Here is a 27684-nt window from a genome sequence, read left to right on the forward strand (position 1 = left end):
TAGATGACATGGGTGGAACTGTGATGAAGTGGATTAGTAACAACAGAAACTCACACAACGGGCATGACAAATTGCACACTCACCTGAGTCACTGTAGCCAAGATGCTGCTTGTGCTCTTCTTCCTCTACCCGCTCTTCTCTCCAGGTGAGTTGTTATGCTGCAGTCTTTTTACACACAACGTTAGAGTTGAAGAATCCACTGTAATTTGTTACAAGACAAATGAACTGACATTTTCCAGAATTTGTTTCAATTTTTTTTTCTTTGTGTGCTGTTGACATGTAAAAAACACACGAGAACTAATAGCAAATAAGTAATGTCCTTTTTGAGGTGACATTATGTTCTACAATAAAGACTAAATGTAGCATTTTGTATAGTATCGTATTTTTCTCTTATTGTTACAAAAGATCTCGTGAATAAAGTCCAAAGTCATTTTGAGCTAATTCCTTCATATTGGTTTTAACTTTTTCTAGCAAAGTATTCCATTCTACATCTTCCTTCTTCTCCTTGCAGGGTTTCTATTGAGCTGCTACGTGTGTAGTTCGTCTCTCACTAATGATGAGTGCAACGCAAGCACACAGGAATGTCAAGCACCTCTGGACACATGCATGACAATCGTGGACACTTTAGGTACCCATACCACGTGGCGTTCAGGACGTGGATGAAATTTGCTGATCATTTGCGTGTTACGCAGGGAACATGAAAGCCATCGTGAAACAGTGCGCCAGCAGGGCCACGTGCGACGGGGCTGCCTCTACAGCTTTTGTGGACTCCGATGGAAACGGGAACGCAGTCAGCTGTTGCAATAGTTTCAACTTGTGTAACTTTAGCGGAGGAGAGTCCATTCACGCCCGAGGACTCGTTCCTATGTTTCTGCTGGTGACTGCGGGCACACTATTGTGGTCAAACTGAGGGCAAGAGGTCACACTGGGGGTTATGTAATATAGCTTTGAGTTCATTTTAAACATGGGACTACAACATGATTTAAATGTATGTTATATTGACAGTTGAAAAATAGATTTTGGCATGGGTTTTCAATATATTTATATTATGAGGCTTAATTGAGTAAAACTTGTTTTCCATTATAACTTCTGCATGATTTTTATTTCATTGTTTTGTTTTTCTTGCTATTTAACAAGGCAGACAAAATAAAAACCAGTGTTTACTAGTACGACTATTCTGTACAATTGACCAGTGATGCACACCAGTACAGTTTACAATATAGCAACATGAGCCGATTTACACAACAGCAAAGAGATAAAATAAATTGTTTATTTTACATTTGTAACCCTATATCACTCAGGTATTGATTAGCTGGCTAGATGTGATCATCAAACCTGGTTCAAACTCTTGATTCATTTTGGTGCTGTGCAAATACGCTCTCCTCCCTGCCACTGTCATGCCACACGGGTGGCACTTTTGTGTTCTCAGTCCAATCTTGTGAGTTTGCAGATGAAGTTCAAGTTTAGTGGCTCAACATGTCAGGATCTTCTACGCCAAGGGCGCCGTGCTCGGTGACACCGGCGGATATGATGGCGCAGGGGACAGTGAAAGTGAGACAAAGAGAAGACCCTCCTTCATTTTCATCCTCCTCCGTGCTGCTGGGATTGAATGTGTTTGAGTTTTTTTTAGATTAAACAATGACTGTGATTCAAAACGACGCACGATAAAGAGCAAACTCTGTGAGATCTGAGGTGGCTTCGTCAAAGATCTTTCAAGCCTGCTCAAAACGGAGCTGAATGAGGAAGACGAGAAAACAGTCAGTAAGATGAAAAGTAAAAATAAGGCTGTCCTTTAGTGTTCTATATCGTGTCTTCTGTTCATGACGCTATAAATAAGAGGGTGAGAGGGGGGGAAAAAAACTGAAAAGGAGGGAGGGGGGGGGGAAAGATATGACTTTAAAAAACTGCTGACATGCCGGAGTCGCTTCCTTGTGATATGATGATAGTTGAAAGAGTCACATTTTAATGGCTTGGCCTACTCCAACAATTGGAATTGATTCAGGGCCAACGTTGCTGGCCTCATCCGTGGTGTTGTATTTCCAAACCATCTGATTATTCCTCTCTTTCTCCCAGTTTAGTCCACAAAGATGACAAATCCCTGATTCAGGAATTGTTTTGCTAAGTTCTTTAAAAAAAAAAAAAAAAAAAGATCTCACAGTGGTGCAGAGTTAAATAAGGGATCAGCTCCGTGATTACATCGAGGTCACAATGATATCAGGGCCCCCCGCCCGACTCCAATTGTCTCGCGTTTCGGTTGGAAAGTTCCAACAACTCTCACAGGTAAGGAAGTAGACTGATCCCACCAGTCAGTCGGTGAACAACAACACCCGCCGTGCTAATGCGGGCGGGACTGGGCCATCATCTTCAGCCGGGATTGGTCAATGACATCCAGCAAATTCTTCGCATCCACAGCGAGGGCGTGAGCGGCGGTTAGCATCTGCTTCTTATAGTCTTGCTGAAGACTGAATCAAATATATGAGGAGGAAATAGACATTAGCTACATCACAGTTACAGGGAATGTTTTTGAATCAATATTATAGTTTAGAAATGACACAAAACAGTTCTATTCAGTTTGTTCATGACATCATTTGCCTTTCCTCTATTTATTTATCGGCTTCCTTCAAATTTTGACACGTTTCTCATGTACCTACCTTGTCATCACATACTGTTGAGCGAGCTTCATTTTCCCAATCAGTTCTGCTAAGTCAGAATTTAAAAGCTTTTGTGCCATCTCGATCTGCAGCAATAAAAAACAAAAAAATCATATTTACAGAATTGCCTATTAATAATTTCAGTCTGTAGACGTTGTATTTGTTTATGTATGTACAAAGAAAAAGAGTGTGCGTCATTACCTCTCTGTGTGTGCTGGCTGGAAGTTGCGGTAAGGTTTCGTCGACTGTGGCCAGCAATGTCCTCAATGCGAGGCCCACATCCTGAAAACAGGAAACCACAAAATCCTTTCACTATGAGCCGCACAGCTCTCTGATAGACAAGCCTGTAACTCGGATGATATCAAACAATTGACAAATGGTGTTCAACAGAAGTGGACTGGATTCACTAAAACTTTAGAAAAGGGAAAAAAAAAAAAAAGCGGGCGCGAACTTGACTGCTCATGCAAAAAAATGCGAGAAGCTGTTTTAATAGCCGTGCAAAATTGCCTTGCAGCTCATTTTGCACCTTCCGGGACGAGTACACGAGTAAGCACGCACACAATGTGATTTATCGAGACAAATTGCGATGGCTGATTTAGTTTTTTGTCTGCTGGAGAGAACATTTAACAATTCATCACCGAGTATTTGTCAGGTTATGAAAACAACATTGTTTACCTTGACCATGGGAACGTATTCCTCGGGAGGGGCGGGTTGGATCTTGCTGGACATCTCGATCACAGCTTTAACCAATCCAGTCACATTCTCGTATACCTTGTCGTTGGAACGGTCCAGATTGGCGGTGGGAGGGGGGCTGATCTCTTGGGGCTGTAGCTGAGCCAAGTCAAATACAAACATCAATGAGTGCTGTGTTTACTAGACACAGCAAAACCCAAGACGAATGTGGAGACAATGGAGATGAGACTTTGTGTGCATCTCATTCACTGGATGTCTTCAACACCACAGAAAATAAACTAACTAATGGTGTGCAGACCTTCGGCAAGGCTGAACAATCTTTGGATTGTTTGGATCACGTGGTTCAACTCTCAATCAGCACAAATTTTCATTATCTCTTTTTTCAGCCCATTCACCAAGTTTGATGGGAACACCTTAAACTGTATTTCAATGAAAAGACAAATGATCATGATATTGATGACAATGTGGCAACTCCCCACATTAGCATGCACTGCTCTTTGACAGCCACTAGATGGCTCTAAGGGACTGAGAATGTACAGGAGATACATTACTAAAGATACTTAACACCTCTTAGAGCAGGGGTTTGAGATTAAATGATTCACAAAATTAGCTGGAAAATAAGTCAAGTCGAAATAATGAATACAATTTATTTTTAAAAATGTCACAATTCCTTTCTATTTCCAATTTTGTGGACCACCAGGGGGGGGCAGTCAGACTTTTATGGCTACTATTTGGTGAAATACTTTCTGAATGAAAACAGCAATTGAAGAACCACCTTGTACTTGGTTATATGTGAACACAAAATATACAGGACAGGAACTCAACAAACAATGCACCCTGGCCAATGTTTGAAACAGACAGCTATATGATTATATTTTCAGGGAGACTGCAAGTTAATATTGTTAGTAAAAGTTCATAATAGTCCCAAAACAGATCTTTACGGGGGAAATCATTTTGTATTAACAGTACACAAAAAAGGAAGAGCGGGGAAAGAAATAAAAGAATCTACAGAAGAGGAGCACAATTTAAATGTGTGTGATGAACGAGACATCAGACAGACAGACGTGATGCTGCTTACCCGCCAGGGCTGGGGGGTCAACAGTAAGTAGGAGTACAGGAGGAGGAAGGGACAGCGGGAGCAGGCAAACCAAAAGAAGACAAGATATTGGGAAGCATTAAAACGTGCATTCAAGTATTCAAATGAGAAATTCTGTACATTTGCGTCTTTCGTGGTCTTTGCAAGTTCTTGCGTACCTTCACTCCATCGTTGTAGCTGTCTGCAGTGTTCAGACCGGCCAGACTGCACCCTTGGCTCTGGGCCCCGGGTCGTGGTGGTTTCTTCGGTGGGGCCACGAGCTCTGCGGAGAAACAAAATCTCCTCAGTTTTGGAGTTTAGTACACCAAACGAGCTTTGTTTATAAGTGCGTGCGTTCGAATCTCAGTGACTGAAATAAACAAACGAGAACTTGTGATCACTGTAAAGTGCAGGCTATATGATAAAGACACTGTCTGCTGGATTGGAGACAAATCCATAGTTGGATAAAGCAAACTAACGCACTATACACTTAAATGCACACTTCAGAGGTTGAAATGGAAAGAGAGGGGGAAAAAAAAAAACCTGTGGTCGTGGGGGGACTATAATTTCAAGGCCTGACTTATTACCTGCTTTGCCAACGGGCTGGTATATGTGTTGGTTTCCCGTCTGCAAAAACAAACACATCAACAATACTTTGGGTTAGCAAGTATGTACGTGTAAGTAGAAGCTTGGGAGGAAATGAAACAACTTTACAGGAGAGACTAAGAAAAGCAAAGAATGCAGCTTAATGTTTAAATCACACCACATCCTTCACTCAATCACTCGTCATTTGCAGCGGAGGGCGTTTGTGTGTGCGTGTGGTCTATCATCATGTTACACGAACATGAAAATTTGCTGTGGCCACACACACACACAGAAAAAAAAAAAAAAAGAACCTTGAAGCGTTCCTTGAGGAATTGTTGGTTGCAAACATAAAATGAGGCAATTTAATTTTGTCATGTTGCCAGTCTAGTTCAGATTTGAAATAGTAGGTAAATTATTTGGCTTCTTTGTGTGAGAAAATAGAAACGATGACTGAGAAAAGTCTTTGTGCAATGGGAGCCTTGTGGGTTGACGACCACAGACACCCCAAAATATTTGACTACAGTAAGACAAACCCCCGCATATAGGAGGGGAATTTTTTTTTCCCACCACAAACCACATTTTATGGGAGGAGGAGGTCAGGACAGGCAAGTGTGATGAATTACAGAGACAGAAATATCTCTGTTGCCAAGGGCAACATTAAACTGCAAGGCCAAAGTCTCCTGTTCCGATAAAAAAAATCCTCTTTTTAGTACGCGCTATTAATATTGACAAATTATTTGAGTTGTGTGTGTGACTCGTGGTCTCTCCCAATGTGTTCATTGACTTGAAATTCATGGTCGAGACATATTCAGGGCTTTTCCCTCATGCATTCAAACATGTAAAGGAACATTACAAGTATGGTTATAAACACCACATAATAGGAATGTGTCTATTAAAACGGAGCCTTTTGCATGAAAATCTAAGCGGGGGTGGAACCAGTGACTCAAAATCTCGTACATTAATTTACACCAGGCAGTGCAAAAACAATGTTACAGATTAAAATCTCCTTGCATCCTTCATCACACCTGAACTTGGCGCTGTCTACCAATGACCTCATCGCCAAGGGAGCACGTTAACTTCAGGTCTGAACATGGCTTCACTTGAAACGACCCATGTGGGATTTTCCTGTGACGCCATGCTTCACACTCGGAAGAGTTTAACTGCTTTTTTTTGTTTTTTTTTGTTCTGGGTGTAATTACAGGTGGCCAGATTTGGGCAGAGCCCAGTGATCTCGGCACGAACACAGCGCGGCAATACGCCGAGGAATAAGAGAGAAGCACAAAGACGACGGTTTGGTGTTTATGCAACGGTTTTCTATTAATAACTAGCCGTGATGTGGGAATCCACTGACTCCCTCATTGCTGAGCCCAGCACAAATGGGTTACTTCCTGCTCTGGGATCACAACCCTTTGACGTGATCAAAATAAACACATGCTACCGCCAATTTGCAGTGAGACCAACCAGAACGTGACTCAATCATTTCAGACATCTTTGTGCTTTTACCACTTATTACCAAATGCTTTCCTATGTGCCCTGAGATATGATTAGGTACGCCATGGGAAATGATCCAATTTCATTTATTTTGTCCAAAAATGATGTTGGGTTTTTGTTAATTCACTTATGCCAGCAACATTTGAATGTAGTAGTGGCCGGACCAATGATGAAAACATTTTCCTAAATCACTTTATCAACCTGAACTAAAAAGGTCCAGATTTCACAAAGAGTAGGTCAATTGGTGACTAAATCTCAGTTTTTCTTTGTCTTAAGTATCGGCAGCCTCGAGTACTTAATACCTAAAAATAAAACCTGGTATTGGCATTCACCCCTTTCTATGTAAAATACTTTTTATCTATTTATTTATTTTTTTGTGTTTGGTGGTGTGAGGTTTGTTGTTTCATTTTGAATGTAAAACATATGCCTTAGCATTGATTGAGGTTGGTAAGTACTGGCTTTAATTAAATAAAGATGTCTTGGGTGTTGTTGTGGTCGTTAACATCCACATCTATTGTTTGATTTACAACACTGCTGCTGCCATGCTACTGCTGATAACAGCAAAAAAAAAAAAAGAACACACACAGCATATGATGGAGGCAGAAAACAGGAGAGCGACTTACTGGTGGCTGGAGTACTCCATCATCTCGGTCCAGACTCCCTCGAGAACTTCTGGTGTCTGGTTTCTAAGCACATAGAAATGGCAATTAAAAAAAAAAAAAAAAAAAGAACTTGGCTGCACCAATTGAGCACTCAGAAGACAGCAGTGAACAGGAAAAACACATCATAGTGATTAAACTAGTCTTCAGTCACAATGAGAGTGATAAAAGTTTCACCTTAAGCTTAAACAATGCAAAAATCTTGCACAGCAAATATTGAAATGCAATCAAACAACAGCAAGCAACTTCACCACCACTTTCCATTATCAATCCAAATTCAACAAAGAACGCAGCATGTAAACATACAATCCCCTCCTACCGCCTACCAGCTGTCCAAGACAGGACTTGAAGACCAGCATAGCAATGGAATTCATATATGTTCTTTAAGATGATGTGTCTAGCACGGCTGCTGTATCCTTATGTGTGCCAGCAGGTTAATGTGGTGGCGAATATATGCAAACCTCCAGTGCACTTTTATATGACTGGAAAGCCCGGAAAAGGGGGAAAGAGTTGGAAAGGAGAGAGGGATGGAGCACGCTGCCAATGAGCGGTTACGTCCACCACTTTCACCCCCGCAGCCCATCTTTCTCCTCCTCCTCCTCTTTCTCACCCCTCCCTGTAGGTACGGTATTATAAAAGCAGACTGAAAAGTACACACACACTTTTTTAGTGAACTTGTGTGTCGTCACTTAGTGGTTACGTGTGTGTGTGTGTGTGTGTGTGTGTGTTGAGTGGACTGTCAGATTCTCTAAGACTATCATTAGTTTGGAATTCACAGGCCCCATCTGCCTGCAAACACGCACGCACATACAGTATACAAAAAAGGCTTGTAAACGATTGTAGAATTGTTATTTTTCTACAAGTACATTTTAGATTTGGGATTTAGGAGAGGCAGCTCCGCGTCATTTCTGCATATAGTGTAACAACAGGTATGAATGGAGCACAATAGAATTGCATTATAGTAGGTAATCCTTATAATAGACCGAAAAAAAAAAGAAGCAAGCTGATGATTTTCCACTGTCTTATAGTTGTAATTGTAAGAGCCTGAAATGAAAGCACCTCGAGGTGAACAAACGTCTTCTGTTTTCAAGCTAGTTGCTATGACGCCAGCAGGAATTGAATGCCTCAAATTAGGAGCAATTACGAGCTGTTAAAATTAGAGGGCAATAATGTCAGCAGTTAACTGCACATCGGTAACAGATTTGTCCGGCAAAAATCAAACAATCAACTTCAAGAGATACAAATCTCCTTCGCCACCTAAAATGGCTTGAAACCAAGATTAAATACTTGATCATCAAACAGTATTTGCTTCAAAAATACAGGACAGTCCTTTTTGCCAGATGTGAGCATGTTCTTGATAAATATATGATGGACTTTAACAAATAATAAAAAAACACGTGGGGGGGCTGAAAGAAAAATGATGATAACCCAAACAATTAAATGCATGCAACACACTATTTCCATGCAGATGAAAGTCATGAACACATTATTTCCGCATCTTGGTAAGAGTCGGTTACCATACAAAATACTCTTACTTGAAGCGGTAAGTGAATAAAAGATTTAAAGAACCTGATCATACATGGCCTGTAAAGATCTCTTCTTGTCCTTTGTGTGTGCTGTGTGTTACCAGCAGCCTTTCCTCCTGCTCCAGCCACCTCTGATCCTCCTCCATCTGTTGCTGCTGCATCATCAGCTGTTCCTCCATTAACAGGCAGTGTTGGCCTACACACTGCTGCGTGTCTATTGCAATGTCCTACACACAACACGGACAAAAACGAACGAAGACAAACAGCAGCAACCATGCGACATGGGGACGTATGGATGAAGACAAACATGCACACATATACACAAAACGGATGAGGAGCAATGGAAAAATAATAGGATGTGTATGGGTTGATAATGTGTCATGAACACACACTACACACAAAGGTTTTGGCTTTTGGTTGAATTTTTTTTTTTTTTTACTTTTAACAGGTAGATTTCTGGAAAATTTGGAGTCCAATTGTTTCATATTTCAGTCCTTTTTGTACTTGCAACTTGTTCTCTAAAAAAGGGGGTTCTACGTAAAATTTGCACCAGGCTTTGGATTTATAACTGGACCAATACGTTTGCAATGGCGAAGTATTAAGGAGCATTTGTTGGAGGCCATCTTGGTTTCAATTTGTCAACATGTGAACAGCATGATGGAGAAAACTACCATTAAAAAAACGAATGCTTTTGTGTCAAATATTTTGTATTTGAAGCAATGAACACCAAACACACACGTCTTTTTTTTTTTTTTTTTTGGTCAAACAAGGGATAAAAATATCTAAATACCTACTCTAATTGATCCAGGAAATGCATTCTTCAAACGTTCAGCTCTTGAATAAAGAACATCAAAAGTTGCAATAAACTTAAAAAAAAACGAAACAGTTGCAGTCAATGGTTTCCTCTAAAGAAGGTCAAAATAAATTGCAAATGCCAAAGATCCATAACTTTGTGTGAGTGGTTTACGTCCGGTCTCTCGGTTTGCAACGCTGTACTCGAAGCATCTCCTGCGTCTAACACGAACGAAGACAAAAACCGACAATGAAATTGCTCTCTTACCTCCATAGCCGAACCCCAATGTGCCATATCCTGTCCATGCGACTGAGGAAGATGCTGTACATGCGAGTGTGCGTGGACATGGTGACGCGGGTGTGTGTGTGCGTGATGCGTCTCCAGACTGGTGGCCTGGGGTGGGTAAAGGGCGCTGGGCACTGATGGCAGCGTGTGAGGTCCGGGGTAACCTGTCATCTGACACAAGCAGGGACCACAGGGGAATATGATGACTGCTGCAGAATATCATGAATTGTTTACCTGAGGATGAAGATGTTGACATACCTGGTAATGTCCAGAATGCTGGGCACTGGGGTAATAGCCTTCACTGGAGCGGGGACTGGGGTAACCAGGTCTGCTTGGCTATGGTGACAGGAAGAGGGAAAGTGATTTCACAAGTCATATTGATCTATTTTCAAAACAATTCAGAGGCCTACCATTGGGTCACATGAAAAACACATCGAGAAAGCTATTAGTCGTATCTATAAAAATAATGACATGGCATTTAAAGACTTAAAAGACTTTCAAGATAGTGACGTATGATGTTACAGGAATAAACTAAGATTCCAAGTAATTTCAGTCCTTGCACAATTCACAAACAAATTTGCTAAGACCGCCATCTACTGGTAGAAGATGGAACATGCACACAACATGCACGGTTTTAAATAAATACATGTGTTTTGAATAATAACTTGTATATTGTAATGTAGACTTAAAATCAATTTATATTCTGTACCTGTAACCCATCTAATCTGTTTTTCATATAAATTCTTTAAATAAAGAAAATTTTAGACTGTTTTTGAGAAAAAAAAAAATTCTGAGAAACAAAGTCCCCAATTCTTTCCCCTTCCCCCAGCATATCTATGAAAAGAAAAGAAAACAAAAGCGTTGAGCAGCAGCGCAGAAGATTTGTGGCATAATTCATTGCCTTCACACAGACACATTGATCCCCATAAAGTTGAAAGTGCTGGGCTGACATACAGAAACAGCGCCGTCACAAAGACTTAGAACCCGTCTGGAGCGTGGCTGTAAAAATGTTTTAATGTGATGTGCTTTCCAGCGGAAAGCCAAAGTTAATGTGATTTTATTCTTTAATCTTCTTTCACTGGTGCATGTCAGCAACTTTAACGTTGTTTTTTTTTTTAAATCTATATACCGTATAGAATTTTACATTTCTCTGCCTTATTGTGTAATGTTAAATCCTTAAGCCATTGATTTTGTTTGTGATCTTATTGTGACATTATATAAAAAAAAACACAAAAAAAACAGGTTAGCAGTACTAGAAGGATTTGGACCGACATTCTGAGCAAGCTAAACATAGAAAGTGATAATCTGAGGACACATCAACACAAAGCCTGACGCAGACAAAAACAAACAACTGCCATGAGATGAAGGTCAATCAGCAGCACGCTGGCAGGCCCAGCACAATCATGCTGACTTCCCAGTGACCCGTCAAAGTCATTCAGTGACGTATAAATCATTTAAAATTCAAAGGGACCCTCAAAATAAATCACATTTGGTATTCAATGTGATTGATTTAAAGGTAATGTTGCAACATTTTAGAATGCAGTTCCACAAGCAAATATTAGTTGTTAAATGCACATGGTTGCAAAACTACATAACCTGCCTTAAATGGTCTGCAAGCAGGTAGCGTGCAGGAGGTGAGACAAGATATGTGGGCAGGGAAAGGAGGGCCTGGCCTTTGGTTGGATGGATGACCAGTATCGCCAAACAGAGTACAAACGGAGGACACCGGGATTAGTTTGTCGGAAAGAGCGTGCTGGCGTGGCAGGGGGCTCCCACACTGGGGCGGCGGGGTCGCGGCAGGTCGGAGGTGGACTGTAAAATTAGTCGGGCAGCTGGGCAACAGAGCGCTTTTACATTTGGAAGTTGTCTTGTTACTGGCGTTCTGGAGGTTGAAGGCCAAAGCATCAGACAAGATGGAATTCCGAGACTTACGACAGGGAAGCGAAGGGAGTTGCGTTAAGTGTCTTACGAGGGAGATGTTTGCTCTTGACTGGTATGAACACGGCAGGTGGTTGTCAGAAGGGGGATTTGTTTCGTGGGGGCAGCTGCCATCGGGCAGGTTCTCAGAATTTTTCGGTGGAGAACAAACGTCAACATGGGACCGCAGGCTGGACTCTGGGTTTGTGTGGCGCTGGGAAAAACAGCGATGGTGATGGGTTTTGTGGTGAAAAAGAGGCAACTCAGAAGGAAAAGCGGAACAATGATGGGAAAATACGAGTGATGAAATGGGAGACGGGTAGCAGGTAGATGAAGGAGGAGGGTTTCCCAGGCGGGGGGAAAGCTGTGAGGCAAAGTGCTGGCTTTGATGGCAATGGTGAGGAGAGGAAGCAGACAGACAATCCAGACTGCAGGAGGTCTGCAGGAAAGGACGGCGACTGGGCTGCAAATACAATAGAAAGAAAAAAGGTAGCGCGGGTACAAACATGGAGAAAATAAAGATGTGTGAGAGGAATGAACAGATGGGGAAGAAGCAGCTGTAACTGGAATCTGTGACCCCCTTGTATAAGTTAAGGAGCCTTACATACAAAAAAACATCAATGTCATAATATATACAAAATCAAAGACTTTATGGCTTTCTATTATTTCAAACTCTAAGGAGGAATTAACAGATGTTAACGGCGGGGGGAGTGAGCAAAGCAGGGATGTAGTAGCAAGCAGCTGAGCCAACAAGTTGGGAGGGCTTTCGAGGAGCCAGGGTTAGGCTTTCTGACTCATCCAATGCGAGCAGTAATGTCACATTTTCCAGTTACACTGCTTATTAAGGAAACTGTGGTATGAAGAGAGTGGTTTCATCAGTTGTGCTTGGGTTGTGAATTGGGTGAAGGGACACCGTTAAGAGGAAGTACCAGTATAATTAACTCCAGTAAAGTCAGCCAGGTAAAAGACAATGAAGCAAATGCGATTCAAACTAAAGCAGTCACCGTTTTGCTGTTTGAGTCCGTAATCAGTCATGTGAAATTATTCTGGCAGATTCAAACAAAAAGAAACGAGTCTTACCTTCGGTGGTGCTTCATCAGACCCTCCCGAGTCCCAAGATACTGTGACCTGCCTTCTCATCTCCATCCTGTTCCTCTCCTTCTGCTGGGCCTTCTCCTCTTCTAGTATAGTACTGGAGAAAAAAAAAAAAGAAGGAAAGACAACATGAGTAGTGTTTATGTTGCATGGTAACTGTGTCTGGATTATTATTATTATTTTTTTTTAAGTGTATTGCAATTCAGTGTTGCAATTGAGAAGAAACATGCAATTTGGAGTTTGAGCCCACAATCAGGTTTGAATTGGTCTAAAATAATCAGGTTTAGAAAATCTTACCGGATAACTGTGTGCAAAAAGACTATTTTCTTGCTATATCAGATCTTACAAGAAAAACAATTTCCATAGGAGCTAAAGAGTTGAGTTCTATTTTTAGAAACATCATTATTATCCCCCAGTTGTGTTGTCTCCCATGTGTGTTTGCGTGTGTCCCTGCACCTGTCGAAGTTCATCGCTTGGCAGGCCTTGTATTTTATTCCCATTGCAATGCACATTTGTACAAAAGTCAGTGGGGACATTCCCAGTTAGGTATGTAAAAAAAAAAAAAGGGTCACATAAACCTGCAAATGAAATCAGGCGGTGCAATGACGCTAACTTCACCTCCTGGCAACATTAGCACGCCTTCTCACCATCAACCACAACACCATCTGGAGCAACAAGTCCTTTTTATTTACACAGACCAAGAAGAAAGCTGAGTCTACAATTTCGTCGAAACACCCAGCTTTGCTTTAACGCTGTTCTCACCTGAGAGCTGTCCAATGAAAACTCTACTAAAAACCAACGGAAGACAGAAATTGAAAAAAGAACTGATGATGACAAAAGAAAATCCTCTATTATGGAGGAAAATAACATTCAAAATTTAATTCATCCAAAATTCAAAATCCTATGTACTGTGTACCTATTTCACTTTTGGAATTAAAATAACGTGAATAATCCCAAGAACGTTCAGATTTCAGATGCTCAGAATGTTTAATCACGCTTCCGTGCTTTCTCTGGTTACACAGAGTCAAAGGATTGCGTTGAGGAGGAAAATGCGTGACTGCTGAGCAGCTTATAAAAAGAAACACGTTTTGATCATACAGAAATGTTTTTGTCAGAAAACTATTCTCCAAGTTGGTAAACTGAGCAAAATTCAACAATGTGCAAACTAGGGAGAAATGAGCCTTTTTTTTTGTTTCATACAAAGTAAATGCAGCATAATACCACAGTAGTTGTTCCAGTAAATTGGCCGTCACCGCATGCAAACTTGTCACAACATTTGTTAGTCTTTGGAAAAAAAATGACAAAGAATGCAAGACTTTACCTCAAGAGAAGGACAATATAATTACAGCAGCGTATCCACTCAACATCAACATTTACAGCCAATAAAATCCACTAATGAGGCGCACTTGGGGACCAAGCTGAACAACTGCAACAATCCCCGGCATCGCTAACAAGACAAAAGTCAATTCTTCTGGCAGCTTGACTGTAATACGCTACAATGCGGCATGCAGCAGGGGGAAAAAAAATACCTCAGTGCACGGAAAAGAAGTCTAACTACTGGAAAAGAGAGCTACCGAAGACCCGCTTACTCCTTCCTTTCTTGCACTCATCTCTCTCACTATTCTGTCTTTCTCTGTTTTCATTGGCAAGTAGTAGCCCCTGGCAGCTGCCCACTGTGTATACACACACACACACACACATGCGCTGGTCCTGTCTAGTAAAACCTAAGGGAAGCTGAGAGCTGCATATTTGGCAAGCGAGACGTATAATTGATAATATGATATAAATGTTTTCCAGACCAAGAGAGAACCAAACCCGCCCGGATCATTAACGCATTCATTTTTCTAGTAAATACTTGCATGAGAATGAATGAACAACATCAACTCCATTAAAGTAAAGGACTCAACATTTCATCACTTTTGCATTGCTTTAAATTCAGAGCATTAACACAAGCCATTAAATGCAGGGCGCATTTCAGCAAGATGAATGGTATTTACAAAACATGAACGCAAGAAGACGGTGTGATTATGATGAGCCGGTGTGTAGGAAATGAGTGGAGTAGAGTAAGAAAAATGGCCAAATAAAACAGGAGGTATCCCGTTGGAATTTAAGGTGTGAGTCATGCTGGTTGGAGAAAACTCATAAAAACCACATGCATACTTATTTCACTATTTAGTGCTCGGAAATGAGACAGAAAATACATGTGTGCATAAAGGAGACTCATTCTTTTTTTTTTAAATATGTAAACTACATGTGCAAAACCTAACATTAAGAATGACCGCAACAGAAGCCTTTTCATCAGTGTTATCGTCTGTTATCATGAGATTCTTATATAAATGTAAAAATGAAGGGCATACTTTTATATGAATACACATATAGTGTGGAATTTATGACTTAACTTGACTTTACAGAAACACAGTGACACCTGCTGTCCAAATGATGGAAGAAAGCTAAACTGGCAAAATTGTTGAAGTCAAATAGAAGTGAGTACACAAAAGACTTTTCTCGTGGCATTTGGGATGTGCAATCAGCGGTCAACGTGAGTCATTGCAGAATTTGTTTGGCACAGTTTTTACACCAGATGCCCTTCCGGACACAAAAAGCTCAGGAATCAAAGTATTACAAAAGGCAGCAAGCAGCATGTTCAATAACACTAGTGACATCAAGTTCAAACTACAACGTCAAATAAATACCTGAGCTGGCTTTTCAGTTCATTGAAGCGCGGCCTTTTGCTAGGATCATACGACCAACACTTTGTCATCAAGCTGTATAGGGTAGGGGGGCACTGAGGGGGCATGGCCAGTCGTTCGCCATTCTCTATCCTCCCAATGACGTCGTTGTTTTTTACACCTTGGAAAGGCTTGATGCCATACATCAGAATTTCCCACATACAGACACCTAGAAAAAGCAAAAAAAGACACAATGACTCAAATATTAGCAAATTGAAATCATTTTTCACCTACAAAATAATAGCTAAGCAGAACTTACCAAACATCCAGACGTCACTGGCTGTAGTAAATCTTCTAAAGTTAATCGACTCAGGAGCCATCCATTTAATGGGCAGCTTACCCTTCGAAGCTGAGAGAAATGGGAGAAACTGTTTTACCTAAGTCGCTTTCCAGTATGGTGTCTAATCATAGAATAAAAATAATAATAATAGTAATAAAATAAATAAATAAATTAAAACACTTGGAGGTGGCATCCGTACCTTTGTAATAAGAACTGTCTTCCATGTATCTGGACAGGCCAAAGTCACCCAGCTTCACACAGTCGACAGTTGATACGAGGACGTTCCGTGCTGCTATATCCCTGAAGAGCAAAAACATACCAAAGTCTGGAATGCCACGATCCTATTTTCCTTCATTTGACTATTGCTTTCAAATGATACAAAGCAGACCAGAAGCTGTTCTGCTCAAAATGTTGAAAACAAATAACAGATAAGGCAACATACCTGTGCACAAAGCGCTTGCTTTCGAGGTAGGCCAGTGCCGTGCTGAGCTGATAAGAGTACAAGATGAGGGTGGCTAGGTCTAGACTGTACTTCCTCACTTGCAGGAAAGAACGTAACTATGGAAGGCACACAATAAAAAAACACACGTTTGAGCAACTTCTAGCATTCGCAGTAATATTCAAAGTCTTTATTTTACCTCTCCAAGTGTGCAAAGCTCCATGATGATCCAGACTGGATTCTCTGTAATGACGCCCATCAGCTTCACAATGTGAGGATGATCAAACTGACGCATGGTTACTAGATGAAGTGACAAAGTGGCTTCTCAATAATCATCTCTAAACATCATGTATTTCATCAAACACATATATAAAGCTTACGTGCTTCCTGGAGAAATTTCTCCCTGACGCTGTCCGATGTTGAATTCTTACAAGTCTTGACGGCCACAGACAATGCTGGGTTCTCCTGCGAGATACGGGCACATCATAACGTGACAAATGGGACTAAATACTAGTATTGTCTGTCTGCAATCCATCCATAATATCTGAAATTCTAATTATTAGTGACTGCATTCAATCCGAAGCACATTTATAACTAAAGAAAAGAAGATCCGAGCTCAATGAGGGTAATTACAATGGTTTAGGGATTTGGATTTGTTCCCCCCCCCCCCAATTAAACCATTTAACTGTAGCCATAAGAGCATTCACAGCTGAGTATATTTAAATAAAAACATTTGGATTTAAGCTTCCCAGAGTCACCGTGTGCTGAAAGCTGATTATGTGTCTCTGTTCTCTTTTGTATGACTGCAAGTGTGCTGAGGGCACAGATTATTTTTTTCAAACAAAAGAGACAGCAATTCAATTATGCAGTTTTTTTAATTGGGATACATTGAGAATAAAGAGTATACATGATTCCTAATAAAACTTTGCCCCTGAAATTAAATCTCACGTGCATTTTTCTGTGTGTACTTACCGGGCTGATGTAGACTCCTTGGTGGACGTCCCCAAACTGACCCTCGCCTATGCAGCGGCCCAGTTCAATGCGATCCCGTTGAATTTCATAGTCCTGTGCTGGATAGACAATAAACATATGAACACCAGCACACACAGAAACAAGGTGAAGGCAAATAGAACCATAGTTACATATAAATACCCACGCACACTTACAAAGCTTGTCAGAGCACAGCCTTGTCATTTGCATGGGATTATGTGAGCATGTTTTTCACACAGCCCGTTGTATGCAGGGTAGGTAGAGTTTTACTCTGCAGCATACATCATGTCATCGGCTGGTAAAAATGTATACATCATCTTAAATTCGTCCATCTACTCTGGCAAGCTTGGTAGCAGTCCGCATGCAACAACAGCATCCGCAATTTCGAATCCAACATGCTGAGTAACAAAGTTCAAATTTAGCTTTAAATTTGGATTGTATGCTTTACACAGGGGAAAAAGTCAAGTTGATGGTGTATAATGTAATATATACTTGATCTGCAGTGTGTTCAGCATCTCTGTTAAGTTCATTGCAATTTATCTAAAAATAAAAAAAATAAATGTTTGTTCCTTTTACAAATATTCATGTCAGAAAAGTGGGCCCACTTTGCCCTTATACTGACAATACAAATGCGAACACAAAGAAGGTAGGTCGGGTTGCACAATTTATATGAAAAAAAAAAAATTAAAAAAAAAAAATTAAAAAAAAAAGAGCACATTCAGATGTTCATTTACTGTTGCAGGCAGACATGAAATGAGATTCACAACCACCACCAAATCAAAGTACCACCACAATATAACTATGGTATGTTCAAATCATTACCTTGATCTAGTCCATAGTATTCTGGGGGAAATCGATTATTGATAGAAGACAAAATAACTAGCCGTGAGTACAATGGCAATCACACTTGGAATATTTCAGTAATTTAAGATTTGAGAGAAACCACGTGAAGAAAGAGTTGCTGCAGGACTAAAAAATTATATTAAGTGCAGAAATGTCTTGAAGAAAAGTTTTACAAGATCAAAAAAACTAAATATAATGAATACATTAACAATGTGAGCTTTTTTTTTGCTTTCTAAACTAGATACGGTTCGTCTAGCCTCTTTTAGTCGTTAGTTTGAATACTGTACCAGGTTCAGAACTTTTTTCCCCTCCAACTACTATATTTTCCATATCTTAATTTGTTGATAATGACATCAAATAATCATATATCAAATAACAATAAGTGTATATGTAGAATAAGACAGAGTCAAACGCAATGGAGGCAAAAATATTTTTAAAATGACAAGTGTCAGATTTTCAATGAAAAAAGTCATTCGTTTCTAAACATCACACAACAACAAAGGCACGAAAAAAACACGCACGATTTTTTTGGACGTTCCACTTTCTAAATCACACATAGATTGAACCCACTCGTGGTTCTCAAGATCACACAAGTCTGTAACATAAACTCCTCGTATTGAACGTCCGAATGTGTATGTCGGTCGACTTACTTGAAGGCATTGTATAAGTGTCCTCCTCATCGATGATCTCAGCATAGTCGTCTGTTTCTGTAGAGTCAAGGGCGACAAAAAATGGAAAATTTAAGCCTCAAATGATGACTAATAATAATAATAATCTATGACCATAAATTAGCAATGAAATACACATTTTCAAAAAATTGAAAATGAGCTTTTAAAAAAAAAAAAATGATTGGCTATAATTACCTGCCAAAAACAATGCCACCATATCCAACTCAAAGCACATGCACAATTATTAGTGCGAAACTAATGCACGCGCAAATGACGGGGACAGAGAAGAGTGACGTGCGGCCGGCGGCGAGAAACAAGACACAAAGAGGAAAGGGGAGGGATGGAAACGGCTGTTCTTTCCAGAATGTGTCACAAAAACAGATTGAGTCATGGAGAAAATGCCATCAGTTACAGACACACATACACACACACACAGATTCTTTCGACCACATGCAGTCAAATCAAACGTAGCAGGATTGTCAAAGAAATGATATTGTTTACCGTCGCCACTATTGTGCCCTGTCCAAGCCACATGCAACGAGAGATGCGGGGAGGAGAGAATTGGAAAAATTAGTATGCATGAACCCATATCTTGTGTTGCATCGATTCTATTTGTGTGCTGGGCGCTAGTTGGAGGTTAACAAAGCTCAAAGCTAAGTGGCACTGACTTAAGCTCTCCATGCACACATATGGTGTGAAAGAGAGACTCTTCACTGCAAACACAGGGGGGCTTTATAGGGCAAACTGGGGGCGCACACACACTCACACACACTCACACACACACGCGTGTCCACAAAGCCTTCAGTCACTCGGAGCATTAAACTTTGCAGAGACTGACAGAGAGCAAAAGGGAAAGGACAGAGCGTGTCTTCTACCTGACACACAAACGGCTCTGGTTCGTACTCCTTCCATCCGTTTTTCCATCCGCCGCTCGTGATTTGATACTCTGCGTTGGAAAAAAATGAAGTTAACACCTTGTCATGTGTTCACGCTGATTATAAATGACGGAATCTGAATATAGAAGTGATAGATTTGCTATAGAGTCTTTATTAATCAGCTATTTTATGATACACAACACCCATATTTAACACGTCAGCTTGATATAAATGATCTTTAAAAAAAAAAAAAAAAAGTTGTATCAAACGTTGCCGTACTTACTTCGGGATGGATGGTAGCGCTCGATCGCCCTCTGCAAAACAAAATAAACCTACCGTGGTGAGTGCTTACACATCATTGTTTGCAGACAGTAATTTTGAGGAAAAAAGTCAAAGGCAAGACGGGTATTCAACGTGACAAGCATCTCCAGTCCGTTAATTATCTGCTTGGGTGACTATTGTTGGACTATATTGACAGTATTCAAACACACACACACATTCATAGTCATCTTCACGACTCGAGTGGCAAGAAGCCCAAAATACATAGACGTGGGAGTGTGTCCTACCCTTGTGGACTCTGACAATGAAGGAGTGGCTCGTGGAGGAGAAGAGTCGACAGTAACCATCAATCAAATCAGCCATGTTTTCGGCTGTGGTCAAGGAAGCTGTGGTGACTGTGAGAGGCTGCGCATATAGGCAAAACATTTGGATGATAAGCAGCACAATTCTACAAGTAATATTTTCCAAGAGTAGACATCCAGACGTATTCATTTGTTCACTCGTGCACGGAAAAAGATAGTCACGATGTGATGCATTTTTCCACCCCCCCGATGTTCTGCAACACGCCCACTGTTGATGTACACATACTGACATTGTCTACATCTTTATGAAGAAACAGTGTCACTATAAGTTCAAATGAAAAATGATTCACGAGAATGCGTTGGTGGTTACTCGCATAGGTTTCGCAACCGTTCTGACCGACTTACAGTCATTGAGAACACGATCCACATAAATCCGGCATTTGATAATGGCAGTGTGACAACATGAGGGAGGACTTGTAAAGTGTATGCGTGTCAAAATAAGGAACAAAAAAAGTGTGTCGTCACCTCTGGAGCGCCAGCTACGTTGAGCTGCAGCATGCCTTTCCTATCCTTTTCCTCCAAAGGTGAATACTGGATGGACTGAACCTGGTTGAAGTTAGCTAGGTGGGTTGGCTGGAGACATGAAAATAAATCACAACTAATTATCATTAAATATCTATTTTGAAATATCAAAAGTTGAAATGAAACATGCCAACTGTACATGTAGGACAAACCAGTAGAGGGCAGTGTTGTGAATTACTATTAAGGACTCAAAAAGGATCATTAATGAAAAGTGGACCCTAGTTCCAGAATATGAAGGTACTTCTATAACATGGTTACAGAAATCAAATATGCTATATTTAATTAACTCCTATAAAAATGGAAAATTTGAGGGTCATGTAAAAACTGATAATACCGTTGAGCCTTTGTCCGTGAGGTAGCTGATTCCTTCCTCTGGTCCGATTGCTAACTCGACTGATATTACCCAGCTCGACTGAAAACACAAGAACAAGCAAATAATACAATTTCTCACATTGCCCCTTTTTATATTTTATCAAATGACATTTTACTCAACTGTTACTATATAAGCCAATGAGTTGCCCAGTGAGAAAGTAAAGATACAGGACAAACGGAAAATGTTTGAACCTGACTGTTTGGTTCTAGTAAGTCATTAACACGATAGCATTCCACACTGAAAGCTAAATAAATTCCGGCTTTCCACTAGAATGGCAAAGATACGGCTGGGAAATGTGGGAATGACCTTGACAACTCATCCAACACGGAACATTTGGACTCCATGAATTGAATGCTGCCCTACCTACCCCTAATGCACATTTGAAGCACTCCTTATCAAAGTGGTAGATGGGAGAGATGATATCAAAAAACTTGTGGATGCTCTCCTCATCGTTGAGGTTGGCGAACTGCTTAAAGGTCTGCTGGATATGCTTGCGAAGTGTTTTTGCCTGAGAAAATGGTGAAAGAGAGACATTCAAAAGAAGAACAAGTACAGTGTAACCTCAAGTTATGAGCTTATATTGTTCCGTGGCTCCATTTGTAATGTGAAACGTTCCTAAATCAAGGTAACTGGTCCCACTGAAATGAATGGAAATGCGATTAATCCGTTTCAGGCCCTACTATTTATGGCAACGTCACTTCAAGGATCAATGATACTCACAAGAAGATTCAGTTCAATTTCTATGATCTTACCTTTAGAGAGTCCAGCAGGCTTTTAGGGAAGAACCTTCTCAAGCCAACATCTTTCCTGAAACAAACAACGGCATCAGAAAACAATGACTTTGGATCATTGAATAACCACATAAATGAGACATTGTAATGAAATAAATGTTACTCTAGGAGCTCATAGTTGGATTTCTTGTCAAGAGCATTTCCTGGCATCTCTCTGAAGAAGCGCCTGTAAAGTCAAAAGATGTTGGGCGTTAGCAACTAAGAAAAAAATTGTTTCAGGAAAGGCAACAGCAACTGTGTTTGAACACACCTGATTTCTAGACAGCCTAGTTTCAACGCCACCTCTTGATCCACTTGATCGGCGATATGTTGCATGTAGTCACTCTTTACCTGTTGAAATAAACGTGAGACGCTTTGTGGACTTAAGATAAGCGACTATTGTGCTTCTGAGCTATTGTCACACCTGGTGATAGAGGTAGTTGAGCGAAGGTTTGTCTTCTGAGAAATGACTGAGGTAACCTTTAGGAAAGTAGCGCATCCGTAGCTCATACCTGAGAATTGAAAAGTGAATGCAAGTTGATGCTCATAGGAAGATCAGAAGGTAATGTTATTGTAACCTCACGATGCAACTAACATAAAGGCGTATAATAGAGGGAATTGGGTCAGGAGAATTGTGAGTAAGGGATGCTATAACCCTACAAACAGATGAGAGAGAAAATCCAGGCTGAGAACAAAATGAATAAGAAAAACCCTATTCAATAATGAATGAAGGAAAATGTGCTACAAAGAGAAATTAGACACAGTGGAAAGCTGAAAGCCAGAATGAATAATGTGTGAGGAAAAAAAAAAGGATGCAGAGTAAGATCAAAAGGGAAAATGCGAAGCACCGTGCAGGGCCCCGTGAGACAGATGGAGAGAAAATCAGCGAAGGGATATAGACGGAAGTGTGATAGAGAGTCAGTCAATCCCTTGGGCTGCGCTCGCCTCCGTTCTAACAATAGCTCAGCAGCAGTACCTCCCGTGGGCTAGCAACTCTGCCACCCTCTGAGGCACTACTCTTTGGCTACATGGTAGCAAATGAGCAACATTTAAAATTCATGTCAAGAAGGAGCGAAAGATGAAGAAGACAAACGAAGATGCATCCGTGCAATTATATTGTGGTGGTTTGAATTGCTAACGTGGTTCTTCCACTCCAGAAAACAGCTTGCCCAAAGTGCGATTGGGAGAATAGGACATTTTTCAGATTCAAATTCAAAAATGCAAGATGACATTTCAACTTTGATAATTTTTCAAGCAAATGTAATTGGAATCAGAAAACGGGTTTTGATTTAACCAAATCAAATCGGAACATTTTCAAATGTTTCACCCTTCAATGGTATCATACCCTTGGAATCGAGATGCATTTTGAATCGTCTTATTGGAGAAATGCAGAGCCCGATTAATTAATTATCCAGGATTTTTGATATTCTAGTCTGAGGTTTGGTTTCTAATAACAAGAAGGAGAACACAAAACACCAGCCCAAAAAAAAAAAACATATACGCTACCTCCACTCCTCTTGTGGGTGCTGTTTCTCATATTTCTCCCTGACATGGCAAACTCCCAAGTCAGGATGTAACCAGTGGCGTGCGTCTGTGTGCAGATGGGTTAAACGCAGGCCGAGTGAAGTGACGCAGCGCAATTTGTGGATTTCGGCTATCTTTTGGATGACTCCCTGTTGAAACAAGCAAAAACAAACGTGAGGAGCAGAAGGTGACAACGACTGTCGGAAATGCAAATGAAGCCATACCCTGACATCAGTGGCATCTCCATGTCTGATATTACTCGCCCAGGTGCTGGGTTCACTATTTGTCTCAAAGTAGTGGAAGATCTTCAAAACCCTATCTATGGAACCCGGAGTCCGCTCGAGACCTCCAGCAGAACCGCTGGTACCGACACCAGTACCGCCGGGAATCCCGGAGCGAGATTTCACTCCACATCCACTTGCTGCGGAGTGATTGAGGTTGGGCTCCAAATAGGAAGATGTTGCCATGCCTGACTCAGATGTTCTTACTGGGGCTAACTGGCCATCATATTCTGGGAGAAAAACAAAAGAGACAGGCATTAAAATGAGATTTCATCATCAAGTTAAGTCAAAACAGCAATGACAAGAACCAGCATGGCTCAATACTGTTTGTCCATTACCAAACATTCATGTTGGCAATAAAATGTTTTGGTTTATTTTTTCAATTTATTTATTCATTTACCATCATGCAGCTAATATTCCACTCCCAACCTATCTTTTGAATGTTCAACTCCAGGTCGTGCATGGGCCGATTCGCTTCTGATGGAATGATAACAGTGTGCAAAAATACCACGGTATTAAAATTCCAGCTCTAAATTGCCTTTTAATATTTTGTTCAAACAACATTTTTTTTCCCTGATTGAAAACATTTATTTTGTTTTTACAGTACAAAACAAATTGTAAAAGGTTAACTTTAAATAAATAAATACTGTTATATGGCTGTGTCTTATTGTGCATCCCAGACTTTGTATCACTGGCAAGTGCAGGGGGAAGGTAATACTTCATAATCAAATGCAATGAGCTTGAAGCGCTGCCAGTTTGCCAAATGCAAAATACTCTGATTCATCACAGGAATAGTACTAAGAGTAGAAAAATGTGTTTGGACAGATGCACTCCAACACACTGCATGCTTATATGTTGCTGTGTGTTTAATACACGATACAAGCTGGCCGCTCAGCAAATGAGTCAACAGCAGCCTGGAAAAAAACCACTGACACAAGGTCCTTTTAGCGAGCCCTAATAGACTCACAGTTCAACGTAAATCAGGTGATTTTAAGTAAATGAATTCGGAACCAGGAGGAAACGCTGCGGTCCAAGTTTAGACAAGAGTGCATGTGTTCCGTGAGTAAAGGACACACTGTGTTCTTCTAAAGCATTTCCTCTGCTCACACCTGCAAGACAGCTAAGGTGGCACTTTCAATTTGGCTTTGACAGCGCCACGGGCTTGGAGGACATAATAGAAATGTCAAGCACATTTTGGTGTTCACTGACCTTTCTAAACCTCTTTCCACTCGAACTGAAGTAGAAAAAGCATTGGCAAGTTAAACAAAAGCCTACGTAATTCCACAAATGATCTAAAGAGAACTGCAATCATGCAGACATGAGATTGGAAGTTGCCAGTCAAACTGCCCCTCCATTTTTTTCCTTTGTGGAGACTGGCAGTAAGCTTGGTAAAGGATAGTGGGCGGAAGAGTTCAGATTTGGCAGTGAGATGGTTTCTCTTTTCTAATTGCTATTTGGGTTACTGGCACAATCCTACGAGAGTCTCTTCTGGGCCTCGCCGTATATTTTTTTCTGCAGTTGCTTGTTGCTCCCATTTATCTGTATGGCTTTTCTCTTTAAATCCTTCATTCTGTTCTCTCCCTTTTACTCTTTATGCCTTTTTGACTGTAACTCTCAAATGCCCTGACTAATCTCCTCCCGTCACTCACAGATCTTTTAGTTCCTTCCTTTACATCTAAATTTGATCCTCGGGTTGTATTGAACCACCTCGCTTCTTCCTTCCTTCCCTCTCATCTTTCTCTCATCCTCGCGCAATTTCCTCTCTCTTTCCTCAATGCCTTTCGGTTCTCCTTGCTAAGGATGGATCGAATCTGTCCACAGAAAAATTCAAAGTCAACCTAACTATGTTTCAATATAAATGAATATTTTCTTGACATATATATTTGTACTGCAACACAATTTTGGATGGATGGCTTTTCAGTGACAGTCCATTCGCTGACTTTGCTCATTCGCACAACCACTGCAGGTCACCTCCTCGAGCCAATGAACAAAAATTCCTACGGGACTATCAGCACTGTTGTTGCAAATTCCAACAATCCAATATGACAACATGGAATTGTCAAGGAGTAAGGATTTAGCGCTTTAATAGCTTATTACACGACTCAATCAAAAAATGCCTCTGTGTACACTACATCCAATCAGATATTCAAGTTTGGAGTATCAGCTTCACTTGATGTCAATCATATTTCATTAAATTCATTTCTGTACCTACTTGGTAAAGGATGATGCGCATAGATGCACGCCCCTTTGCCCCAGCAGAGCGGGATGCAGCCATTACTTTCCATCTTCTGTCGAGGGGCTGCTGTTCCAATCTTGGCAACAACTCCCAAAATGAAATTGCTAAATAGTGAAATCAGCATAAAGCCTTGTGGTGTCCTGAGTATTTAGCGACTAGTGAATGAGTGCTCCTTTCATATGACTTAAATAAAAGCAACCGAGGGGGAAAAAACAGGAGGACTCCAAAAATCATAATCACTGCTGGTGCCACTTTCATCGTTACAGAAGTGAAAATATCCGGAACTTCAGAGGGGAAACGTATCGCTAGTATATAGAGACGATGTTTTTATGCTGGTGTGGCGGGGAAATTTGGCACATTGCCATGAAGAGGAGGAAAAAAAAAAAAAATTGATAAAGCTATTCAAAACCAATTAGTGCATCATATTTAACCAGCTAAATTCCATCATCACTGATATGAAATATTCCTTGTAAAGAAGATGAAGAAGCTGAAAGCCACTCCTTTCATGAGGAGGTCTTCTTTCCACTTCAGGCCATGATGTAGCAGTTAAATAAATCAACAAGCCTTTTCAAATTTCGATCTTCCTGCAGCTGTTCATCGAAATAATCAATCCTTGAGATGAATTCCAAAGAGTGCAGGTTTGCAGCAGGCATAAATGTCAGGTTGCAGCATCGTGGCATCCATGTTAAAAAAAAACGAATAGCTTTCGGTCCCAGAGCACACAAGATAGCTGGTTTCACGTTGTCATTCCACGACGTGATCGAAAGCAGACAGTTGAGGTAACGAAGCAAAGCCAAACTGCTATCAGAGAGGAAAGCAAAAGTAGGGCAAAGAAGGGCAACGAAAAGTGGAACACAACGAGGAAGGAAGAGCAGGACAGAAGAGGGAGGGGAGGGGCGGGGGGGGGGGGGGGGGGGGGGGTCATCTTTACATCATGCAAAGCATCCAGGTAAATGAGGTCAAGCAGGTGTACGATGTCACGAAAGAACAAATTGACCGAGACCAAACGAATCAAGTCAAGCGACAAAAGTATCAATGAAAAGTAAAACGAAAGAATATCCGTAAAAATGTTGCCGAAATGGGTTTCCAAGTCTGATCCCGACTTCCCCTCACGAACTGCCGCAGCCGATCACGAGCGCAATATGCATGCAGTGCAGTGCTTAGCTGTGTGTGTGTGTGTGTGTGTGTGTGTGTGTGTGTGTGTGTGTGTGTGTGTGTGTGTGTGTGTGTGTGTGTGTGTGTGTGTGTGTGTGTGTGTGCGCGTGTGTGTGTAAGCTTGAGAAAAGGGGTTTACATATGCAAAAGCATGAGCGTGTGACTGCAGATAAACATGTAAGGTGACAGCAAGGGGCAGATTTGTATGAGAGCAAGCAAGCATGCGTCGATAAGATACCCGAGGGGAATGTGTTATGTCTTTGGGGAAGGCTGAGGTAACGGGCACAATGTGCACAAGTAGTGTTGGCATTGAGGAATAACAAACGTTCAAAATGTAAATAAGGTCACCTATCAACTTGTAACAGGTTTGGATATTAGTCAGTGAAAATACTAACCACTTTGTAATCTCGTTTGGGTTTCAATCATCTTTCTACTGAACATGCTTTTGTTTGCATGTAAGCTTTGACCCGGTTTATGCTTTCGCTCTCCTTTACTCGCATCACATGTTGTGCTTCTAAGATTTAATTGCCGTTTTTATGGCTAACGTAGCATCTATCCAAGCAGCAACATCGGGAAAGAACCATCTGG

The 27684-nt window shown here is 40.9% G+C and overlaps 2 protein-coding genes across 2 annotated transcripts; one reads left to right on the top strand and one right to left on the bottom strand.

The window, feature by feature from the left end:
* Window positions 1–18: 18 nt before the first annotated feature.
* Window positions 19–1501, top strand: LOC147052132 (uncharacterized). Its single transcript, XM_085917481.1, has 3 exons — window positions 19–145; window positions 512–628; window positions 693–1501. Exons 1-3 carry the CDS (start codon window positions 103–105, stop codon window positions 908–910), a joined length of 378 nt encoding a protein of 125 aa, XP_085773607.1. The 5' UTR covers window positions 19–102; the 3' UTR covers window positions 911–1501.
* Window positions 1081–26712, bottom strand: LOC147052133 (focal adhesion kinase 1-like). The gene is made up of 33 exons (XM_085917482.1): window positions 25918–26712; window positions 23649–23935; window positions 23407–23573; window positions 22325–22412; window positions 22172–22251; window positions 22025–22087; window positions 21883–21937; window positions 21498–21638; window positions 21092–21169; window positions 20701–20808; window positions 20161–20278; window positions 19878–19908; window positions 19595–19665; window positions 18702–18758; window positions 17191–17288; window positions 16599–16683; window positions 16418–16518; window positions 16222–16337; window positions 15979–16079; window positions 15759–15848; window positions 15464–15668; window positions 12756–12867; window positions 11359–12138; window positions 10017–10094; window positions 9741–9929; window positions 8782–8907; window positions 7119–7181; window positions 5007–5046; window positions 4599–4702; window positions 3327–3482; window positions 2853–2933; window positions 2652–2737; window positions 1081–2462 (listed from the first exon to the last, which is right to left on the bottom strand). Exons 1-33 carry the CDS (start codon window positions 26063–26065, stop codon window positions 2336–2338), a joined length of 4230 nt encoding a protein of 1409 aa, XP_085773608.1. The 5' UTR covers window positions 26066–26712; the 3' UTR covers window positions 1081–2335.
* Window positions 26713–27684: the final 972 nt, after the last annotated feature.

Source organism: Syngnathus leptorhynchus, chromosome 8, assembly GCF_054491065.1.
Source record: "Syngnathus leptorhynchus isolate UIUO chromosome 8, UIUO_Slep, whole genome shotgun sequence".
NCBI classification, from domain to species: Eukaryota; Metazoa; Chordata; class Actinopteri; order Syngnathiformes; family Syngnathidae; genus Syngnathus; species Syngnathus leptorhynchus.